The sequence below is a fragment of the Lissotriton helveticus genome, chromosome 12 (assembly GCF_964261635.1).
Source record: "Lissotriton helveticus chromosome 12, aLisHel1.1, whole genome shotgun sequence".
Classification (NCBI taxonomy): Eukaryota; Metazoa; Chordata; class Amphibia; order Caudata; family Salamandridae; genus Lissotriton; species Lissotriton helveticus.
The window spans coordinates 808,041,165-808,062,246 of NC_136073.1; the positions used below are offsets into that span (position 1 = coordinate 808,041,165).

The 21,082-nt window shown below is 46.5% G+C and overlaps 1 protein-coding gene across 1 annotated transcript in view; it reads left to right on the plus strand.

Moving 5' to 3' along the window:
* LOC144798932 (GON-4-like protein) overlaps positions 1 to 21,082 on the plus strand; it is a 396,699-nt gene that overhangs the window by 353,954 nt on the left and 21,663 nt on the right. The window contains exons 24-26 of the mRNA XM_078670067.1: positions 3,437 to 3,618; positions 10,694 to 10,891; positions 19,168 to 19,311. Coding sequence (XP_078526193.1) covers positions 3,437 to 3,618; positions 10,694 to 10,891; positions 19,168 to 19,311 — 524 coding nt within the window. The remainder of the gene's footprint in view (positions 1 to 3,436; positions 3,619 to 10,693; positions 10,892 to 19,167; positions 19,312 to 21,082) is intronic.

Genomic DNA, 21,082 nt, shown 5'->3' on the forward strand with positions numbered 1-21,082 from the left:
CACTTACAAAGATGTAATCTCGCATATTCATCTATACGGCTACATTTTGCAGCCATTGCTGCGTACCTACAAAATAGACAACATCTGTCATTATTTAGAGTACCTGCAATTAAAGCATTTATGGAAGGATTAAAAAGAATCATTCCTCCTAGGTTACCACCCTCTCCAGTGTGGAACCTAAACATTGTTCTTACCAGGCTTATGGGACCCCCTTTTGAACCTTTACACAAATGTGAACTGCAATTCCTCACATGGAAAACAGCTTTCATTATTTCTACTACCTCTCTCAGGAGAGTGAGTGAGATTCAAGCTTTCACTATAGAAGAACCATTTTTGCAATTACACCGTAACAAAGTAGTCCTAAGAACAAATTCAAAATTCCTTCCTAAAGTCATTACTCCATTTCATCTAAATCAATCAGTAGAGTTGCCTGTGTTTTTTCAACACCCCGACTGCAGCAGAAAGAGCTCTACACACCCTAGACGTGAAGAGAGCCCTTCCCTATTACATTGACAGGACCAAATCCTTTCGAAAATCAAAACAATTGTTTGTAGCCTTCTCACCACCACATAAAGGCAACCCCATCTCTAAAGCTGGAATTGCAAGGTGGATTGTAAAATGCATACAAATATGCTTTCAAAAAGCAAAACGTACATTAACAAATCCTCCTAGGGCGCACTCCACACGCAAACTAGGAACCTCTATGGCTTTCTTAGGGAACATTTCCCTAGAAGACATATACAAGGCAGCAACATGGTCTACAACACATACCTTCACTAAACACTATTGTGTTGATGTGCAAGCCAAGCAGCAAGCTGCTGTAGGCCAAGCTGTCCTCAAAACTCTCTTTCAAACTACTGCAACAGATACAGGCGACCACCGCTAGGGGGGACACTGCTGTATGATCGATGCTCAGTGTGAGATCTGCAGCTCATATGCCTCTATCCGAAAATGCTACTTACCAGTATGCATCTGTTCTTGGCATGTAGAGCTGCAGAGTCTCACACCCCCACTCGCCTCCCCGGGACCTGTATCTGTTCCAGTTCTATCTTAATTAGATATACACGCATGGACATCCTTTTTTCTTTCTACTAACCATCATGGCGAAAAATAATCTTAAGGATGAAGTCGATGCTCATGCGCACTATCGTCCAAGGGAGGAGTCACCTATCTCGTGACTACAAAGACTTCTTCCAAGACGACAACAACATGCAATCATCCAAGTCCAACACCAGGTGGCGATCTAATGCTCAGTGTGAGACTCTGCAGCTCTACATGCCAAGAACAGATGCATACTGGTAAGTAGTATTTTCCTTATGCATGGTGCTAGAAAAGATTTGTGGCCTGGTGTTGAACCCGCAACACAGCCCTGTTGCTGACTAAACTTTGTGACATTTTATTATTTGTTTTGTCTTTGGCCCAGCAAGAACTTGCAGTAGGCACCACGTAAGGTTGTTTGTTTAACGTTTGCTGGACCAGCTGTCCTTGTTTAAATCACTTATTGTGATAAGGTTTTTAAAAAGTGTGTTGCATAGGTTTCCCCCAAAACCCTTTGGGATGCCACAGTGGAAACTCAATGACTTTCCTCATGTGCTATCCATTTAAGCTGATGCACATTTGCTCGGTGCGTCTACTCAGTCTGAAATCTGTTTTCTTTGCTGAGGTGTCTTCAGCTCGCCATGTGAGTGGGTTTCGGGCCCTCTTGATGCAATCTCCCTACACCTCCTTTCTTCCAGAGAAACTGGTGCAGAGGACCAGAGCAACCATTTTGCCAAAAGTTATGACTCAGTTGGGCAATCTGTCACCCTCCCAACATTCTTTGCACTGCCTCCCCCTTGAAAGAAGAGAATTGACTCTTAGTTGGACCCCAAAAGAGCTTGAAACTTGTACATCTCTCTCTTAAAAGATTATGGGTGGACGTCCAGCTCTTTGTAGGGTTCTCTGAGGCAAAGAATGGCAAGGCAGTGCAGAAAAGGACTTTGTCCAGGTGGATAATCTTCTCTGTCAAGATCTCCTAGGCCTTGGCCAAGAAGTAGCCCCCAGAAGGATTGAGGACTTATTTCACCAAGACCAAGGCTGCTACCACTGCGGTGGTAAGCGGAGTGCCTCTTCTGGAAATTTGTCAGGCTGTGTCTGGCCGTCATCCTACATGTTTGCAAAGCAGTATTGCCTTGAAAGCCAGGTCCGATGGGAAAGGCATTTTGACCATTCGGTGTTGGAGGACTTTTTGGTCTGTGCCCATTCCACAGACCCTCCACTTTGGAGGGTACTGATTTGGTATCTATTCTAAAGGTGAGGAATCGGCGATTAGAAATAACCATCAGAATTAGAAGTTACTTGCCATCAGTAATGCTCTTTTAGTGGATACTATATATAATCACAGACTTTTTACTGCCCTCCCACCTCCCTTTCTGTGCATCATAAAATGGTCCCAGTCTAGAGATCTCTACACTGGCACCTCTATTTAGGTTTTGGCCTCTTCTTCTGCTGCCGGTAGACAGGAAGAAACTGACATCAGTGTCTAGGGGTAGTGGTGTCTATCACATCCAGGGTGAAACAAACTCAACGTGTAGCCACAAGGTGCCACTTACCGACGTGCAGGAGCACTGCTGTGAAAAGGACCCTGATCTAGTCTGGTGCCTGGGGGTTATTCTAAAGGTGATGAACCTGCGATTAGATAGAGTATCCACCAGAAAGAACATTACTAATGGTAAGTAACTTGTTCTTCACTTACCTCATGCTTGTACTAACCCTCCCCATCTTCCTCTTAGTCTATCACTGTTCCCCCCCTTCTTCTATGCTCATTCCATCGACCTCCAACCAAAGCCAGATTTTTTCGGTTCCCATTTAACAATTGCCCTTTCTTTTACCACAGTCTCTCTCTTTTTACCCATTAATTCTTTTTCCGTTCTGGTCATAATCATCCAATTTCTCTCTTGTTCCTACAAAGATCCTGACTTCCTAAGCTGGTACCCACTGCCATTCTTCTTGATTCAATTTCTTTCATCTTTTAAACTTGTTATTTTCATCCTATGTTATCTGCCACTGACCTTCCTGCTACTCTCTTCCTAAACCAGCTGGACCAGTTGGACCCAGCCTTTTCGCTTTCAGTGCTTGCCTTTTGGCCACTCCTCTGTCAGCTTCCATGGTTCCTGCAGCCAATCTCCCACGTGGCTCAAATGTTACTTCTTTCATCACAGCCTTCCCCCACCATTGCTACAGTCCCACCATAAATGCCATTTTCCCCCAGTATTGTATCGTCAGTACTTCACATCTTATCTTTCCAATTGTTATGGTTTCTGGACCACACCTTCCCTGACAGTCCGCCCTCCCCCCCCCCCCCCCCCTTATTTGTCTGGTTACGTTTTTTTCTCCCCACCGGCGTTCTTAATTGGGCCCTTTTGTAAGTCTGCCAATATTGTGTTTTTTTATCCAGCTGAACGTGGCAAAGGTGCTAGTAAAGGAAGGATCTCTCATCGCGCACGAAGCCAACGAGGCCGAGCACGTATGAGCAAGGACACTGCCAAGCTGCTGCTGCTTTGTGATGAGAACATTCTGCAGAGAGATCCCCAGCGAGAGCAGAAAGACATGGCATTTGCTCAGGCTTACCTCTCTAGGGTAAGAAATAGTGACAAGTCTGTAGGAGGAAGCCAATTGTTTTTGTTGGTTTACGTATTCTTGACTCATGTTAGGAAGATTGAAGAGAGCATTAGTAAATTCAAATGAAATGAATTAGTGCACTTATAAAAGATTTGTTCTCTCGTCCAGTCTGTATCTTGGGGGCCCCGTATGGCCAATTTGCACAATGTTGGATTATTTTGCTCCTGGTGGGCAGCTCTGGCCACCAGGAGCATTTTCTTCATTCCTTCTTGTCCCCAAATGGTCACTTTTTTTTGTGGGCGCATGCTCCCTGCCCCAGACCTGTCCTCTGCCTAGCTCTTGGTGCTCTCTTGCTTGCAGTGGCATCGTACAAAGCACCTCCGTATCCAACCAGCAGAACACTCACCCTGCCATACTCCCCTGGCCACATGGCTTTGTCTTGCAGGTCACCTGTGTGTCAGCAGGGTCATGTTAACCGTCCTGTAAAAACCAATTCACAGAAGTCGTAGGTGATCCCTCCAGGAACTCCCTGCAGGCCCATTCCCACAACTGTTCCTCAGGGGCATTAGTGGTCCAGCACCACTGGTGCTGTAGAGACCTCTCCGAGACATGTCCTGTCCGGGGGGATAAAGTGAGTGGAACACACTTTATAACATGTAACCATAATCTTGTTTGCAGCACTGAGCACCTATACCATTTGCAAAAGGGGCACCACTCTTCTATGATCCTGGTCAATTCTTGCATGTTGTCTCAAAGCTGGTCAGAATCAAGAGCTGTCCACCAATACGGATTGCCTAGAGTCATTTTGAATATTTAATCGATTATCATTTGGTTTGATTCACAAAACAGTATTCAAATAGTCGGAGAGCCCCGGGACAGATACTGGTGGGCAATCAAACCAATTAAGGTAAAACTGTAGAATCTTCCTTATATGTTTTCACATTCTCTACTTCAAAATTCTGTGGTCCCAATAGGATTATTCCATTTCTGAAACCCTTTCTTAAGTCCCTATTTGCAGAAATCCCCAGATAATACAGTCTGCACTTCATACAATCATGCAATCCAGTTTTCCTTGTGTTTTACCTTCTTGCCTACCTGGCCCCTGAGACCTAGAAGGTAACCATGTAAGTGAGAATATAAAGGAACTTGTATTTCAAGCCTTTCAAAGTGTAGGATGAGGTGGAAAAGTCTACTGTGGCAGCTTCTGATCCCCTGGATCAGTTCCTAGCTCACTTTCCAGTCCCAGCTACATAGAGAAGTGGTGGTGAAATAACACAGTGTAAGAAATTTGATTATTGTTTGGGGTGGGTGACCACCCACTTCAAGGAATGAATGCAACCCTTGTCCAAATTTAATAATGAAAAGGACACCCAAATCATAAATCCAATAGGAGAAACCAGGGATGTGAATTTTTAAAGATCGAAGGGAAAATAGCATCCAAAAGGATAAAGCGCCAGTGATAGTCAATATCAGCCATAGTCTGGGACCTAAGCACAATTACAGGCTGAGTGCAGGCCATATACACCAACCAAGCTCATCCCAGTCAAATATTTTATCTTCTGACTTTGTCCCGAACACCACAGGAGTACACTTCTTAAGCCATTCTGAACCATCGGGGAGGTCCTTAGAGCTATACCGGCTGTTAGGAAGAGGCCAGCAGCAGGGTCCAGTCTAGGTCCAGTTGTCACTGGTCAGCTGGTTTCTTCCAAGAAAAGGCCTCTTGTAGCCTGTTGTCTCACTGCAGCCCTACAGGCTGGCAGCATTAATACCCTTGGAGTCCACTTCTTTGTCCTGGGTACAAGAGAGAGCAGGTTCTGTTAGGCTCCTCTCTGGTCAAAAGACTGCAGGTCTAGTCTTCTGATTTCCCGCAGGTCCACAGAGTGTTCTGGAAGTGCCACATTAACGCATGGAACCAGCTAGCGCAGTGGGGTGCCCCCTGGGCATACCTTAACCAATAGGGCAAAAGTTCCAAGGGCCTTCCACAGCCACTCTTTAAGTATTTCCTGTTTGCCTTACTGCAAACGGGCGCAAATTTACATGTTAGAACATTTTAAAGATGGCGAAGGTCTTCCGCCACAATAATGTTGGACTCTGAGGGTTGGGGGTACATGTGGGAGGTGTACTATGATAATCCTAGTGTCCTCCCACATCTAATACTAAAATCCTATTTGAAGCAGGTACTATTCCTCCAGCAAACCCAGGGACAGAAGTCTGGTTTGACAAAAGTAGTAGCTTTCAGCTCACAGTCTTACAAGAATTGTCCTGGCATCCGTTTCTCTTTCTTCCAAGTGTGCCCCAAATTTGACAAGTGTGACTTGTGGCTCAACCAGATTGTCAAGTAGGATTTGATACTGGCTGTCAAAATGAGGACAGTCCGCACACTGCATATTATATGGAGCTCAGGAGAGTCACCTCTGTCCATTCAGGGCATATAGGAAAGCGCCCCTTTTTAAATGGTCACCCCCACTTTTTTCCTAGTCAGTGATGTGATTTTGACTGGAAGTGCACTGGGTTCCTGCTAACCAGGTCCCCAGTGCCACATCGCTTTCCCAAAAACTGTACTGTTGTTTCCCCTATTGGCAATACCTTTAGCACTCTCTGTAAGTCCTTAGTAAATGGTACCATTAGTTCCCGATGTACTAAAGAGGGGCCCCAAGGGCTGCAGCACGAATTGTGCCACCCTAAGGGACCCCTCACCAAACTCATGGAAGACTGCCATTGCAGGCTGCTTGTTTTAAAGCAGACAAAAGTGAAAACACGTGACATACATCCCTGTGTGCCACGTCCCCTAACGCTACATGTAATATTTAGAAGTCACCCCTTCAGCAGGTCTTACATCCCTAAGGCAAGGGGCCTTATATTACATATGTGGCCATATCTGCATGAGCAGATATGTCCATGTGCTGATCAGTTCTATTACTGCCACTACAAGTGAACAGGGAAACCATTTTAAAACATGTGCTGAACACTTGTGAAAATGAGTTTCCCAGCTACATGATAGCCTCACTGAAAATAGGGATGTTTGGTATCGAACATCTCATATTCACAAACTCACCCTGATTCCAGTAGTGAATTTCTAAATACATGCAAACCTACCAGCCTCTGGTGTGTAGGCTGCCAGATCTCTGCCAGCCTGTCACCAGAGACAAGTTTCTGACTTCCCAGGGTGAGGGCCTTTGCTCTCAGGAGGAAAGAAACAAAGCCTGAAAGAAGTTCACACCCTCTTTCACAGGATGACCTGCTTATTAGCATTCCAAGGCAGGGGAGCTTCAAAGAAGCCACCACCTTTGAAATTAAATCTGTCTTCCCTCATGCCACCTCTAATGTGGCTTAATCTGAAATGGCCAAACTTTTCAGAGTTAGACATCTTTGTGATGGCAAACTTAGGAATTCCAGAACAGGGTTATGCCAACTTCCCACAGGAAGTGGTCATATAGGCGATGTAGTAACCCCAGGGGTAGAGGTAGCCCATTGGCTACTACTCTACACGCCCTAACACCACTAAATCCAGTATTTAAGGGAGCCCCTGTCACCAGAAAATCAGATCCTGCCAACCTGAAAGAAGTCTGGCGTGAAGAGTTGCAAAGAGCAAGAACAGAAGATTCAGCAACCCTGCCATCCTCCCTGCTGACTTGGACAGTTGTGCCAAAAGACGACTTGTCCTGCAGCTGCTGAGTCCCAAAAGCCTGAGAGACCTGCCAGCTTTTCACCCAGGAACCAAGAACTCCGGTGCAGCAACAGACTTGCTTCCCTGCATTCTGCAGGCACACAAAGAGACCTGAGAGGACTTCAAATTTGCGAAAACCCGGCACGTAAGGACACCACTGCACCTGTTGCTACAAGCCCGAGTTGAAGTGGGCCAACGGTGGCAGCATGGTTCCCTAGCCTTCCAGATACAGAGTCTACTAAGGTTTCGCCTCTCCTGGACTTCCTGACGTCGCCTGCAGCCTCTGTTCGCAGACTCCTGCAAACGCGACTGCTCCCAGTAACGAAAACCCAACGGGTGAAGACACCTCTGCACTCATCCCCACTGGTGTTGGACAGGCCGCATGGCCGGGCCGTCTCCCCTCCGCACAACGGGGCCCGGACCCCGGCTCCCTCTGAATCCCCAGCAAGAGCCACCCCGACAACCCCCCAAGGCAACCCGCACCCCGTCCACAACGGGACTTCCGCTCCTGAAACCCGTCAGTATCGGCTGGCCCTGGCCCCATCAGCACCCTGGCCCCGGCCCAGCCGCCATCTTTGGAACCTACACCACGAGGCCGCGTGGCCACGGCTCGACCCCAACCCCGGGCCTGGCCAGGCCCCGACATCAAGGCACCAACCTCCACCCAGGAGGTAGAGAGACCACTTGGCCGATCAATAGACGAAGGAGTCGTCAACGGCTCCCCTCCGCCAGGTGTCGATCGCCCCCGGCCTCCCTGGGCGCTGGCTCCACCCCCCTGCTGGGTGTCTGGACTCCCTCATCCCGGACCTCCCGACCTCCAAGCGCGAGGGTCCGGACATCAAAGAGGACCAGACCTATAACTGGGGCAGCTCCAGAACAGGAAGGCAGTTGTATCCTGGAGTCGAGAGACACCGAGACGAACTCATCCTTGACGGACTGCTGGCGCTGCCGCAGCCCTGCCCTGTGATCCATCGCCTTGGCCTGCTGGCGCTGCCGCGGCCCTCTGCAACGTGAACCATCGCCTTGGCCTGCTGCCGCTGCCGCGGCCCTCTGCAACGTGAACCATCGCCTTGGCCTGCTGGCGCTGCCGCGGCCCTCTGCAACGTGAACCATCGCCTTGGCCTGCTGGCGCTGCCGCGGCCCTCTGCAACGTGAACCATCACCTTGGCCTGCCGGCGCGGCCGCGGCCGACCGTGCAGCCTCCTAAGCTCGAGGATTGTGAGCTGCCCTCCTGCCACGACTGTACCGATCCGGTACCCAGACTGTCCCGCTACCCCCTTCCCCTACAGAGACTAGAAGTGAGAGGACCCTCGAGTCCTGGTTCCCCTGTATCGCTGATAACCTTGCCACAAGAACTATATATAAAGAGTGTTGATCTCCTCCTTGTGTGGTGTCTATCTGTGGGGAGGGAAGTAACCTATCTGTACGATCGTCGGAGACGGCCCTCATCGGAGGCCTCCCCCCCAGTCCTCGGCCGACCCTCCGGGTCTCCATCTAACAACTGGCCTGTGAAGAAGAGGACTAAAGGTGTCCCTACTTTCCTGAGCATCATGAGGCCTGAGTCTTCCTGTTAGTTCAGCCCGACTGACCATCCAATCAAAGCCTGTAGCCTCTTTACTCTAAGACCGATCCCCACAGACCAGCATTGGGCACCCCACACTGTTTTGCACCCCTGCACCTGGCTGCCCTAGTGCCGCGTCTTGTGGTGGTGTGCTGGTGCTGCCTTAGACCTTGTCCACCACTCACCATAACGCCTAGAGATTGGTCCCATAAGTCGCTGTACTGTACCTGAATGCTGTACTTGTTCTTCCTCCTATAGGATAACATTGCAGTTTCTGAAAATTTGGATTTTTAAATGCAAAAATATTTCTATTGAAAAACGTACTTACCTGATCAAACGAGTTCTGGTGCCTAAATACATATAAAGATATGTATTATTTTTTATAAATTGGTGTGGATCTCCTCCTTTAGTCGTGTGCATCATTTATTGACTATTGTGTGTATTTGCAGATGTCTAATACTCCTCTCTGATAAGCTTAAGGCTTCTCGACCTCACTATCCCCTAGAGGAGCACCTAGGTATTGCTAGAGGAAGCCCCTGTCCACTTATAAGGGAACCTCTGGACTCTGCACAACATATCTCATTTTGATATATCATGTAGGGAGCCAGCTTCATACAGGGCGGTCTACAGTTTGCTCCTGAGAGGCATTTCACACTATTTCAAACCTAATCGAGGCTGGCACAAACTGAGAGCTGGCAGAGTCATATGCAGATTTGTCTTTTGGCATTTCAGTCAACTAAAGTGTAACTTTCTAAAAGTTTGTTTTCCTTTGTATTTATTTAAAATCTGACTTCAACACTGAATTGTATTTCTAATAACTATTAAAAATAATGGTTTAATTATTTTTCTAGCTGGCCCTGTTCCTGAGATACAGTATTAGTATTTTAATGTGTACTCTGGTTTTCTACATAGGACAGCTAGGCATGCCAGATTTAAAATAGGTTTTAGAATATTGACAGTGTAAAGATGAGGTAATAATTTTCAACTGTCCTATTTTAAAATACTGTGTACCCTACCTTGTGTGCTATAATGCCTACATATGGGTGACTTGCTAATATTTAAAAGGAAAGTGTTTACCTGTAAGCATTTTATTTTGGACAGGTCACGATGTATGGTATCTGCAAATGTATATTAATGCTACACAACATCCGCTAAGGGTAATTACATATAACGTGATAAGCCTGCAACTATGTTCAAGCATGTGAATTTTTGAAAGATTCCCAATACTTGATAAGAACATAAGTTACTTGCCTGTAATTGCAGTTATCCAGCATGTGTATCTTTCATAGATTCACATGCAACCCACCCTCCTCCCCTTAGAGACTCCCCTTATAGGTAGAATATTACCCTCACTTGTTTTGGAAAATCTGTGGGACTCAGCGTCTTGTGGGAGTGTTCTTCTAAAGTGTATTAGCAGCTGATTGTTATAGTTTAAACTTTGGTTCTTTTTCAAAAAGGACATAGATATGCTATTAAACTGATGGCCTATGATATTTTTATCATACTGTTTGATTATGGTACCTTGGGACTCCCACTTCATTGAGGAATGATTCAAGCATGTGAATCTATGGAAGATACCAATACTGGATAACTGCAGTCACAGCTAAGTAACATATTTTCTTTTCTTACCCTGTGCATGCTCCTTGACCTCTCTGTCTTGAGAGATTGAGCTGCTGATTGAGAGCCACCTCTTGTACCCTATTTTCATATGCTGCTTAGTCAATGCATTGTGGTCCCTGAGACCTGCCTTCTTTTCATATGCAGATTTACCCTTGCGCCTCAAAAGATTGACAGGCCTGTTTAACAGTCTAGATGCAAATATTTTTTCCCACCTTTGACTTGACCTGTCTTGTTGTTGCCTGTAGGTTCGAGAGGCCTTACAGCATGTGCCAGGAAAATATGAAGCCTTTCTCCGCATTATCTATGAGTTTGAGACCAGCAAAAACGAGGCGACCGCCGTGGAGCTGTATTCCAGCCTTCAAGATCTGCTCATCGATTACCCCCAGCTGCTCAAGGATTTTGCTGCCTTCTTGCTGCCAGAACAAGCACTAGAATGTGGACTGGTAGGTGTGTGTGTGTGTGTGTGTCTGTCGATTGGGGGAGAAAGCATTTATTAACACTTTCGGGCAATACTCTTTTTCAAATCCAATGCAATCTGCACTTGATTACTCATGGGCGTGTGTAGCATGGAATTAAGAATTTCTTAATGAGCTTTCAAGGCAGTATATTGGCAAAACTGTTAAGTAATTAAGCATTTCTGGTGGACTGAGCTACTTGCAAAAACATTTGCCTGAGGACGAATTTTATTTAATTTTATCTTTGTTTTTCTTCCAAGCACTACACATAACCATGTAGTGGCCTCAGAGCAGTGATAGTCACACAGGAATCTAACAAACCCCAGCCTAAGTGAGAGAGAGTTTTTGGTGAGTTATGTGCTTTCATGCAGCACTTACTACTATACTTAGGGTCACGTAGCTATTGGAATATTGCGTTGTGTATTGTTCTAAGCTAGGGTACTCATTAACTGTAGATGGAGTGGCCCGTTGACAGGGTATTAGATTGTGGTTAGCGAGGTTAGAATATAGTCTTGGCCAGCTGGATCCTATTCTTGATCTGTGACGAGCATTATTTACATAGATTTGCATCATTAAGGATATTGACATTTGTTTTGTTCTGCTGGGATTTACAGTAGCCCATTGCCTAGTTTCAGGTTGCTCTTAAATTTCAAGACAGCCTTGCTCATTATGTCGTTTGCTTTCTGTGTTCATGAGGGTGTGGTTTAAATCAACATATTGTGGAAGTTATATTATGGTATATTGATTTATGTAGCGCACTAATCACCCGAGACATTATCCAGGCCTTTGACGGTTGTATAGGTGTGTGGTCCCCAAGTTGATTATACGAAGAGCCAGGTCTACCGCTTCTTGCGTAACCCAAAAAGTGAGGAGGAGGCTCTGATTTCTTGAGGAAGGTCATTCCATGTCTTGGGTGCGATGTAGGAGAATGAGTTACCTCCAGTTTTGCTTTTGCAGATGCAGGGAATGTGGGCAAATGAGTGAGGCAGAGTGTAGGGGTCTGGTGGGTTGGTAAAAGTGTATGCAATTGTTCAGGTATGCTGATCCTGTGTTGTGTAGGGCTTTGTATGTATGCATGAGAAGTTTGAATTGGCTGCACTTGTGAATGGGGAGCCAGTAAAGCTTCCTGAGGTGCAGGGTGATGTGAGTGCGGATTGGGAGGTAGACTGTGAGTCTTGCTGCGGTTTACTAGATAGTCTGGAGTCTGTAGGGGTTGTTTCAATAATCCGGCATAGAGTATGTTGCCGTAGTCCAGCCTGCTAGTGATGACTTCTTGTGTGACAGTTTTTCTGAGGCAACAATTTGAAGTATTTTTACATGCGTAGGATGTGAAAGCAGGAGGTGCACAATGCGTTCACTTGAGCTGTCATGTTGAGCTTGTCGTCTAGTATTCTCCCTAGATTTCTTGCATGGTCTGTGGGTGTGGGTATTGGTCCTAGCCCAGACGGCCACCTGGTAGAGTCTCATGGGGTTGTCTTGTTGACGAAGACCAGTACTTCAGTCTTGTCAGAGTTGAGCTGCAGGCACTTGGTTCGCATCCAGTCAGCTACAATAGTCATGCCGTTGGTGAAGTTGGTTGAGGTCGTGGTTGTCTTGTCCATCAGGGAGAGTCTGAGTTGGGTGTTATCGGCATAGGAGATGACAGTGATGCTTTGTCAGTGGATGATGTTGTGGGAGAGTGCCCCTTTTTGACATAGTCACCTCGACTTTTTGCCTAGTATGTAACGCAATTTTGACTGATGTGCACTGGGTTCCTGCTAACCAGGTCCCCAATGTCAGTGTTCTTTCCCTAAAGCAAGGTAAAATGTTCCATTGTACACCAATTGTCAAGTACTTTAGCACCACTGTAAGTCCCTAGTAAAATGGTACCCCTGGTACCTAGGGCCTGGGTACTAACGATACTTTATAAGGGCTGCAGCATATATTGTGCAACCCTAAGGGACCCACACACAAACAATGCACACTACCATTGCAGGATTCGTGAAATGGTAGTGTGCACCATTTCGAAAACACGACCTGGCGCACACCCTATGTGCCATATTCACAGACACTGCATGCAATATATGTAAGTCGTGCCCACAGCAGGCCTTCCAGCCCTAAGGCAGGGTCATTATATTTCATGTAAGGACATATCTGCATGAACAGATATGGCCCTGTGATGTCTATTTCCATTCCTAGACATGGCAAGTGAACAGGGAAGCAATTAAGGTATGTACTGGGCCCTGGTCATTATGAGGTACCCAGCTGCATAATGGCTTCACTGAAACCTATGGTGTTTGATAATAAACACTTTGTCTTAATAAATCCATATTGATACCAGTAGTACATTTATTTAGACATGCACCCAGAGGGCACCTTAGAGATGCCCCCTAAAAACCTACCAACCTCTTATTTTGCTGGCTGACTGGTATCTACCAGCTTGCCACCACAGACACATTTCTGACCCCCTGTAGGTGAGAGCCAGTGCTCTCAGAGATCAGAAACAATGCCTGCTCTGGCAGGAGGTGATTACACCTCCTCCAGCAGGATGTCTAATGATTTAGCACGTGAAGGCCAGGGGCTTCAAAGCCCCTGCAGCCTTTGATATGCAACCTCTGCTTCCCACAGACCTGGGAATGCCAATTCCCTGCCTGAAGGCACACCTGGCACCAGAACAGGCGTGAAATTAACTAGTAGGGCTGTTGCAGCACCAGGCTAGACACACCCCTAAGGGGGGTGCGCCTGATGTGCTCAATGAAGGAAGGGTTCCACCATCTTTATTTTCGTGGAATTAAGACTGGAATTGAGAAATATGGGACAGGTTTATGCCCACTCCCCACAGGAAGTGGTCATTCATTTAGGTTGTGTAGTGACCCCAAGGGTAAATAGCCCATTGGCTATTACCCTTCACTCCCCTTAACACCATTACTTTTAGTATTTAATTTGCCTCCTGGCACCAGGATCTCAGATACACCTGTCGAAAGAAGGTGGTCAAAGAAGATCCGAAGAACGTGAGAACTGACGATGAGCTGTGGACTTGGCACCAAACTGTGCCTGCTCCTGTCCCGACAGTTGCAAAGACCAGACTCGTCCTGCAGCTGTGCGGTCTCCCAGAGCCTTGGAGGGCTGCCAGCACTTTGCAAACCAGCCAGCATCTCCCTTGAAGGAGAGGAGCCACTTTCAGGCACCGACCGCATAGTCTGGTTCACCAATCTGCTGACCACTGGGTCCACCGACACAGCAGCAGCCCAGGAGGAGGTCTCAGAGTCCATAAGGTCACCCCCTGTTGATCCATCCTGTCTTCGAGATGTTGATCCACCCCGGAGCTCCCTGCACCACTACGTGGGCTATCGGAGTCTGTTGCAAGCACCAAGGCTTGTTCTATCCAGTTCAGACACCACCGCGGAAGGCAGGGGTGGCTGACATAAAGTCACTTACCTTGCTTGCTGCACGTCCGGCGTCGTCTTCACTCCAATCCCTCGGCTTTGAGTGCTCCTGCTCCAGCCAGTTCCATTAACTAATCCTGGCGCTACTCTCACCCTGGTAACCAGCATGAGAGAAGCGCCAGCATTGAATGGAGCGGGCTGGCGGGATGCTCCTTCGGGCCCTGGAGACCTGTGCTTGGTCTCCACCCAGCTGTCCAAGACAGCTGGGGGGCGGGGGGGGAGGTGCAGATTGCGCATGTCACTTTTGCTGGCTCAAGAGAGCTGGACAAAATTACATGCGTACTTAGGAGCATCCAGCTAGCTCCTCCAGTCGTCTGAAGGATACGCCACCATTTCTCTCGCTAGGGGAAGACTGCCGGCGCGCCATGTGAAAAATAAAATGTCAATGCAATTATTTCATTTCCATTTTATTTTTCACGTTTAGCGTGGCTGCACCAGGCGGGAGCGTCGCCCCCTCCGCCCTCATGCAGAAACCACTGCTGTGTCAAGGTACTCCAACAGAGGCCAGCTCCACACCAGAAGTCGTCTTGCTGTCTTTCTTTTCCCTCTTCTGCAGGCAAGGCAGAGAACCGTGAGAGCCTCTAACTTCAAGTGGCCCTCCAGCCAGCACCTCTGCACCCGAGCCCCACAGCCCAAGTACATATTTTTTCTGCTGGTGTTGCCTTTGCCCCTGGGTACCCACGAGTCGGACCCCCTGTTGGGTTCCTCCAGACTTGTGCCCGAATCCCTCCATGCAGGCTCTATTGTTTGACAGGTCCCTTTAAACTTTGACAGCTCAACTCGACCAGCACCTCTGCACCCGGACTCCCCATGGCAGTGCGACGCATGTTTTTTTGGACCCTTGGCCCTACGCACCTTAACCCCTAAAAGATACCTTCTACAACCGAGTGCAAGTATACCTACTAAGTGTATGTTTCTCCCACAGGATAAAATTACCACGTGCCTCAGATCTGACAACTGTGATTTTTGACTGTGTTTTGTGTAAAAATCTATGACGTCTAAAGTACTTACCTGATCCCAAAGATCTGATGTCTAAAATGTATATAAAATATCATGTTATTTTTTCAAATTGGTGTTAGATTTCCTTATTGAGTGTGTGTATCATTTATTGACTCTGTGTGCAACAATTGCCTATTACACTCCTCTGATTAGCCTAAAGCTGTTCGACCACACTACACAAATAGAGCACCTTGGCATCGTTAAAGCAAGCCACTGTATACTTGTAAGGGATATCCGGACTTTCACCACAGTGCACCATATAGAGAGCCAGCTTCCTACAGATGTTGTCGAGCGGTGTCATGTATATATTGAAAAGGGTGGTTCTGAGGGACGATCCCTGTGGTACTTCGCATATCAATTTTTTCATCTCCGATGTGAAGGGTGGCAGCCTGACCCTTTGGGTTTTTCCCGTGAGGAAGGAACAGATGAATTTGAGAGCGCATCCTTGTTTGCCAATCTCATGGAGTCTTCTGGTGAGGCTGTAATGGGAAACTGTGTTGAAGGCCACAGAGAGGTCGAGCAGGAGGAAAGCTGCTGTTTCTCCTCAGTCCAGGATGATCCAAATGTCATCGGTGGCTGCGATGAGTGCTGGTTTGGTGCTGTGGTTCTTTCTGAATCGTGACCGATTGTTGTCTAGAAGATGGTGAAGTTCGAGGTGGGTTGGGAGTTGCTTGTCGATGCCCTTCTCAATCACTTCGGCTGGATAAAGGAGCAGGGAGATGGGTCGAAAGTTGCTTAGCTAATTCGGGTCGGTTGTAGGCTTCTTGAGGAGCATGTCCATTTCTGCAAGTTTTTATTCATCCAGGAATGTGGCAGACGTGAAGGAGGTGTTGGTGATGTGAATCATGGTGGTGCTGGTTGATGATGTTCCCAGGTTGTAGACGTAGTGGGGGCATGGGTCCATTGGGGCCCATGAGTCAATAGTCCGTGTGATTGCCGCTGTGTTGTTTCTGGTGAGGTTTGTCCAATCTTTCAGTTGGTGTAAGAAAGTGCCCTCTTTTTGCATGGTTGGCCCCAGATTTTGCCAAACTGCTGATGTGCTTTGACTGAGTGTGCCCTGGGTTCCTGCCAAACAGGTACCCAGGGCCTATGCTCTTTCCCTAAACTGCATTGAAAACCAAACCCAATTGGCACTCTTTGGCCACAGGTCAGTCCCTTGTAAATGGGACCAGAGGTACCAAGGGCACTGTGGCCAGGGAAGTCCTCTAAGGGCTGCAGCATTTATTATGCCACCCTTCAAGGCCCTGTACCTTTACACACACACAATTCTTTTGCACCCTGCGTGTTTTGGTGCAGAACAAAGTGAAGAGTCGACATGGCACGCATCCCTGTGTACCCTGCCTACAACCCACTGCCCTGGCATAGGTCAGCCACCCCGCTAGCTGGGTGCACTATACCAGTGTTGAGGGTACAGGTGCATGAGCCCAGTACCCCTACAGTATCTAAGCCAATTCTTAGACATTGTAAGTGCAATAATGCCATTAAGAGTATATGGTGCCGGGAGTTTGCCATTACGAACTCCACAGACCCATACTGGCTTTACTGAAAACTAGGAAGTTTGGTATCCAACTTCTCAGCACATTAAACCCACACTGATGCCAGTGTGGGATTTAATGAACAATGCACTCAGAGGGCATCTTAGAGATGCCCCCTGAAAAACAACCTAACTCTAGTGTCCAGGCTGAGTGGCTGCTCGCCAGCTGCCAATACCAAACATGTTTCTGGACCCCTGGGTCGAGAGCCTGCTGCTCTCGGGGGTTCTGAAACAAAGCACATCCTGGGACGAGGTGCCAAGCCTCCTCCCCCAGGATGGGCAGGGTCCACGAAGGGGAAGCTTCAAAGGCCTGCCGCCTTTGTGAGCAACCCCAGCCCTTTGCTGCTTCCAGCAACTGGCTCCCACCGGTTCTAACCCCTGCTTTGGACGGGACAATCGTTGGGAAAGCCAAGTGAGGAAGAGGGGTGTGCCTACCTTTGCCAACCCCACCCCTCAGGTGGGGGCGGCGAGGTGAAGCACAACTCTCAGTCCCCGCCATCTTGCAGATGGGGGGGGACCGAGCCAACCAGAGAGAGGCATATGCCCCCTACTCACTGGAGGTTGGCATAATAGGGGGTGTACCCAACCCAAGGAAGGGACCCATTGGTCCCAACCTTTACTCACCTGTACACCCCTAAATCTAGTATTTAAGGTCCCCCTGAACCTTGCCTCCTCAGACAAGAATCGACAAGAAGAGAAGAAGGACCGAAGAAGCCGTGCTGAAACTAAGAAGAGGAGGACGCCCACTGACTTGGCCCCAGCTCTACCGGCCTACCCCCACCTCAAACGTGCTCCAGCGAAATCCTGGTGTGTCCTGCAGCCAGCAGCCTCAAGAACCCAAAGGACCTGCCCTGTCTTTCCAGCCAAAGACTTTGTCTCCGGTGAGCACCAGGTTTGCTCATCCACAGACTCCGGCCCCAGCCAAAACCACGAGTCTGCACCCGACGCCCATGGCCCGAGTTCGAGTGGCCCAACACCACGAGAGGTCTCCCCGGCAATCCTGACCTGAGATCTGGTGATCTCTGACCTGCCTCGAATCTCCAAGCGAAGCCTGCAGCCCCTTTCTGGAGGATCCCCCATGTATTGTATATACGCAGACATGCGGAGCGTAATACAATACTTTTATTACAAATGTGGATTGTCTGGATGTGAGGCAAATCCTCGAGTTAGTCCTGATGGCCATTCCTTTAATCAACAATACTAATGAGCAGCATATAGTTACACTCAATTACGGTTTTACATGTTGCTTTATACTGTGCTGTTTTTATAGGTGCAGTAATCGTAACAAAGGTATATAACAATATCCAGAGTATAAGAGGATTACATCTTTGTGGTACAATAGAAACCTCGGATAAAGTTTAAGGCACTGTGCTTGATATACAAGGCCTTACACAATGCCGGACCAGCGTTCTTCACCCAGAACTTAATCCCCTACTGTCCGTCTAGAACACTGCGATCCTCTAGCTCCCTTGATCTGGTGGTCCCCCGCACTAAAACAGTCAACTGGGGTGACAGACGATTTCTGGTGGCTGCACCAAGACTGTGGAACACACTCCCTCTATCGATAAGGACCAGCTCCTCCCTTTGGTCTTTCCGAAAAAGCGTTAAAACCTGGCTTTTTAACATCTGATGAACCATTCCAGTTTTTAGGTGTCTTTATGGGAAAACATTTCAGTTATCTAGCGCCGAGATGCCTAAGGGCCTTCGTTCGCGCTCTACAAGTGTTATAATAAATAAATAAATAAATAAATAGAAACCACATAATTAAGCTTTTCTGCCAGTAGACCCAGTTGTTTTATGTCAGATGCTTACTATGGAATCTGTGAGAGAGTAAGTATTATTTAGAGCAACTATGCTGATAAACACAAAATCACACCTTTATTAAATAGTAGAAAGGTCGAATTAGTATTGGGCATGTTTGGTTGACTGAATGAGTCCATTTACAAGTGTTTGGGTGACCATAATAAATGTATATATTTGTTAGAGGCTTTTACATTTTACATTGCATCAGAGAAATGAAGGACTGAATACAGTAATCTTGGCCGACTACACATTGGTGGTGTAAGAAAGCTAGTCCTGCACAGGTGAGCAGTCTAACATTGCTCTTAGTTAAAATTATTCTTGAGTGGTAAATGTATACATATCCACTCTGTTTTGTGTAATGAGTACCACCGTATCTGCAGCTGCTTGTCCATAACATAATGCATTTGCGTGCTTCAGTTCCTTGATCTCATGTTTTATTCAGGTTTCACTTTTTCACCCATGCTAGAAGAGTGATATAATATTGGCTTTTTCTTCCTTCATAGTTTGAAGAGCAACAAGCCTTTGACAAAAGCCGCAGGTTTCTTAGACAACTGGAGATTTGCTTTGCTGAGAACCCTTCGCATCACCAGAAAATCATCAAAGTTCTCCAGGGCTGTTCCGAATGTTTCCCAGAGGAGATTGAAGAGGTATCTGGGCGTGCAGGGGCATGAAATGTATCACATATTCTCCTTTCTTTCTACATCTTTAAACATCTCCTATATTTTCACCCTCAAGTCCATTTTTGCATCCATAGATGCTCACTTTGAGTGTCTTGTATCTTAGCTGTTGGTTCAAATTCAGTTGCTGTTCCCTTCAGGCTCTCACCAGGTCTTTACTCCCTGAAATGAAGCTTCATGTTGTAAATTCGCTTAATTGGCTTAAGAAAGATAATTACAAAGTTAGAGTTACAAATCCACATTTGGGTTGATTTCCCAGAACACTTACTTCTGGTTCTCTTGGCAGCATGACATTCTCCCCAGGAGACAACCACTCTATGCAGTATGAAGTTTGAAATGTTTTAGGGGCTAAACTCTCATTTTAAATCGCAGCCCTGTCCTCCCAAAGACCCTGCACTCCTGTGGACCGTCTCTGCAGTAAGCGGCTTCCACTGCTGTTGGATGTACCAAGAGAAAATAGCTCTGCAGGGACACTGTTTGAAGGCTTAACTCTTTCACGTTAACCTAAAAGGAGCCATCCGGTGCACAGGACATAGGCTAACAGTCAACAATTATAAACTTTTCAGAATGTTTTTGTCAGCTTAGGTTTTGAGATTTACTGTGACATCATTCACTGCATGATCAATTAACCTCTTGCACCTATTCATGGCCTGCGAACCTCAAACAACAAAAGACAAACCTTCTTTGGCCTTGCATTAGGAGGAGCTCAGTGGGTCTTATGAATAAAACGGGGGAAACACTTTAAATTGTTCATTTCTAGCTATCCACAAGGAACTGATTTACACTACTCGCTGATTTACTCAGAGTGTTTGGGTGAATAATATCGATGTTGTGATACGTTTGTTTCTTCAGTGCGCTGTGCTATGCATTTTGAACCCAAGTGCAGTAAATATATGGGGATATTGCTTTAACCATCATTCAGAGGACGTTTTTCAAATGTGTAGGAAATTATCCCAAATGATGACCTGAAAAAATAATGTTTTAACTGGCTATAGTCTCAGAGCAAAACATATTGTTTCCATGCTTGAATTGGTTTCAGAACTGACAGGCGATCAGTGCAAGAAAGTTATATGAAAGAGCATATTTCCCTTTAGGTTTTCCAGTAAATTCTAGCAGTTATGTGCTACAAAGTGGTCTAGCAAAAGTCATCAAAAAAGCTCAGAAAGAGTTAAATTAAAGGGATCAGGGAACGTGAGGCATCTTTTACTTCGGTATAGGATAAAACAATATTGAACATTTTGTTGTTTAAGCAGTATTAAGCTGCGTTTCAAATTACCATGACTTATGAAACATACTAGCCAATATTCAAAACCTATCCGATTGATTTAAATGTTTTTCAACTTTTAATTCTAAACTTCAGTTATTTAAAGCACAATATTAATTTCATCAAAGGGCCCTCATTCTACTGTCTGTTGTGTGGCTTTAATGCTTTGGCATGTCTGCCTGTACCAGGAAGTTGCTTAAATGCTTAAATAGCCCTATTGGGTTGTAAGCTTCAACCTGTGAATGCTGGGCTGGATGATCTTGTCAGAAGCCAGCATCTTTATTACAGGGCTTAGCAGCAGTCACACTGCAGTACAAAATATTTGATTACAGAAATTGAATGTTCCATTAATTTTCCATCCTAAATAACTTGCTTCATAAAGTACAATAAACTGTGGAAAAACACATTTGTTGAGTGGGCACTGATGTTCAGCTTGTTGCTTTATTTGTGTTTATTTTAATCTGTGAGAACGTAACC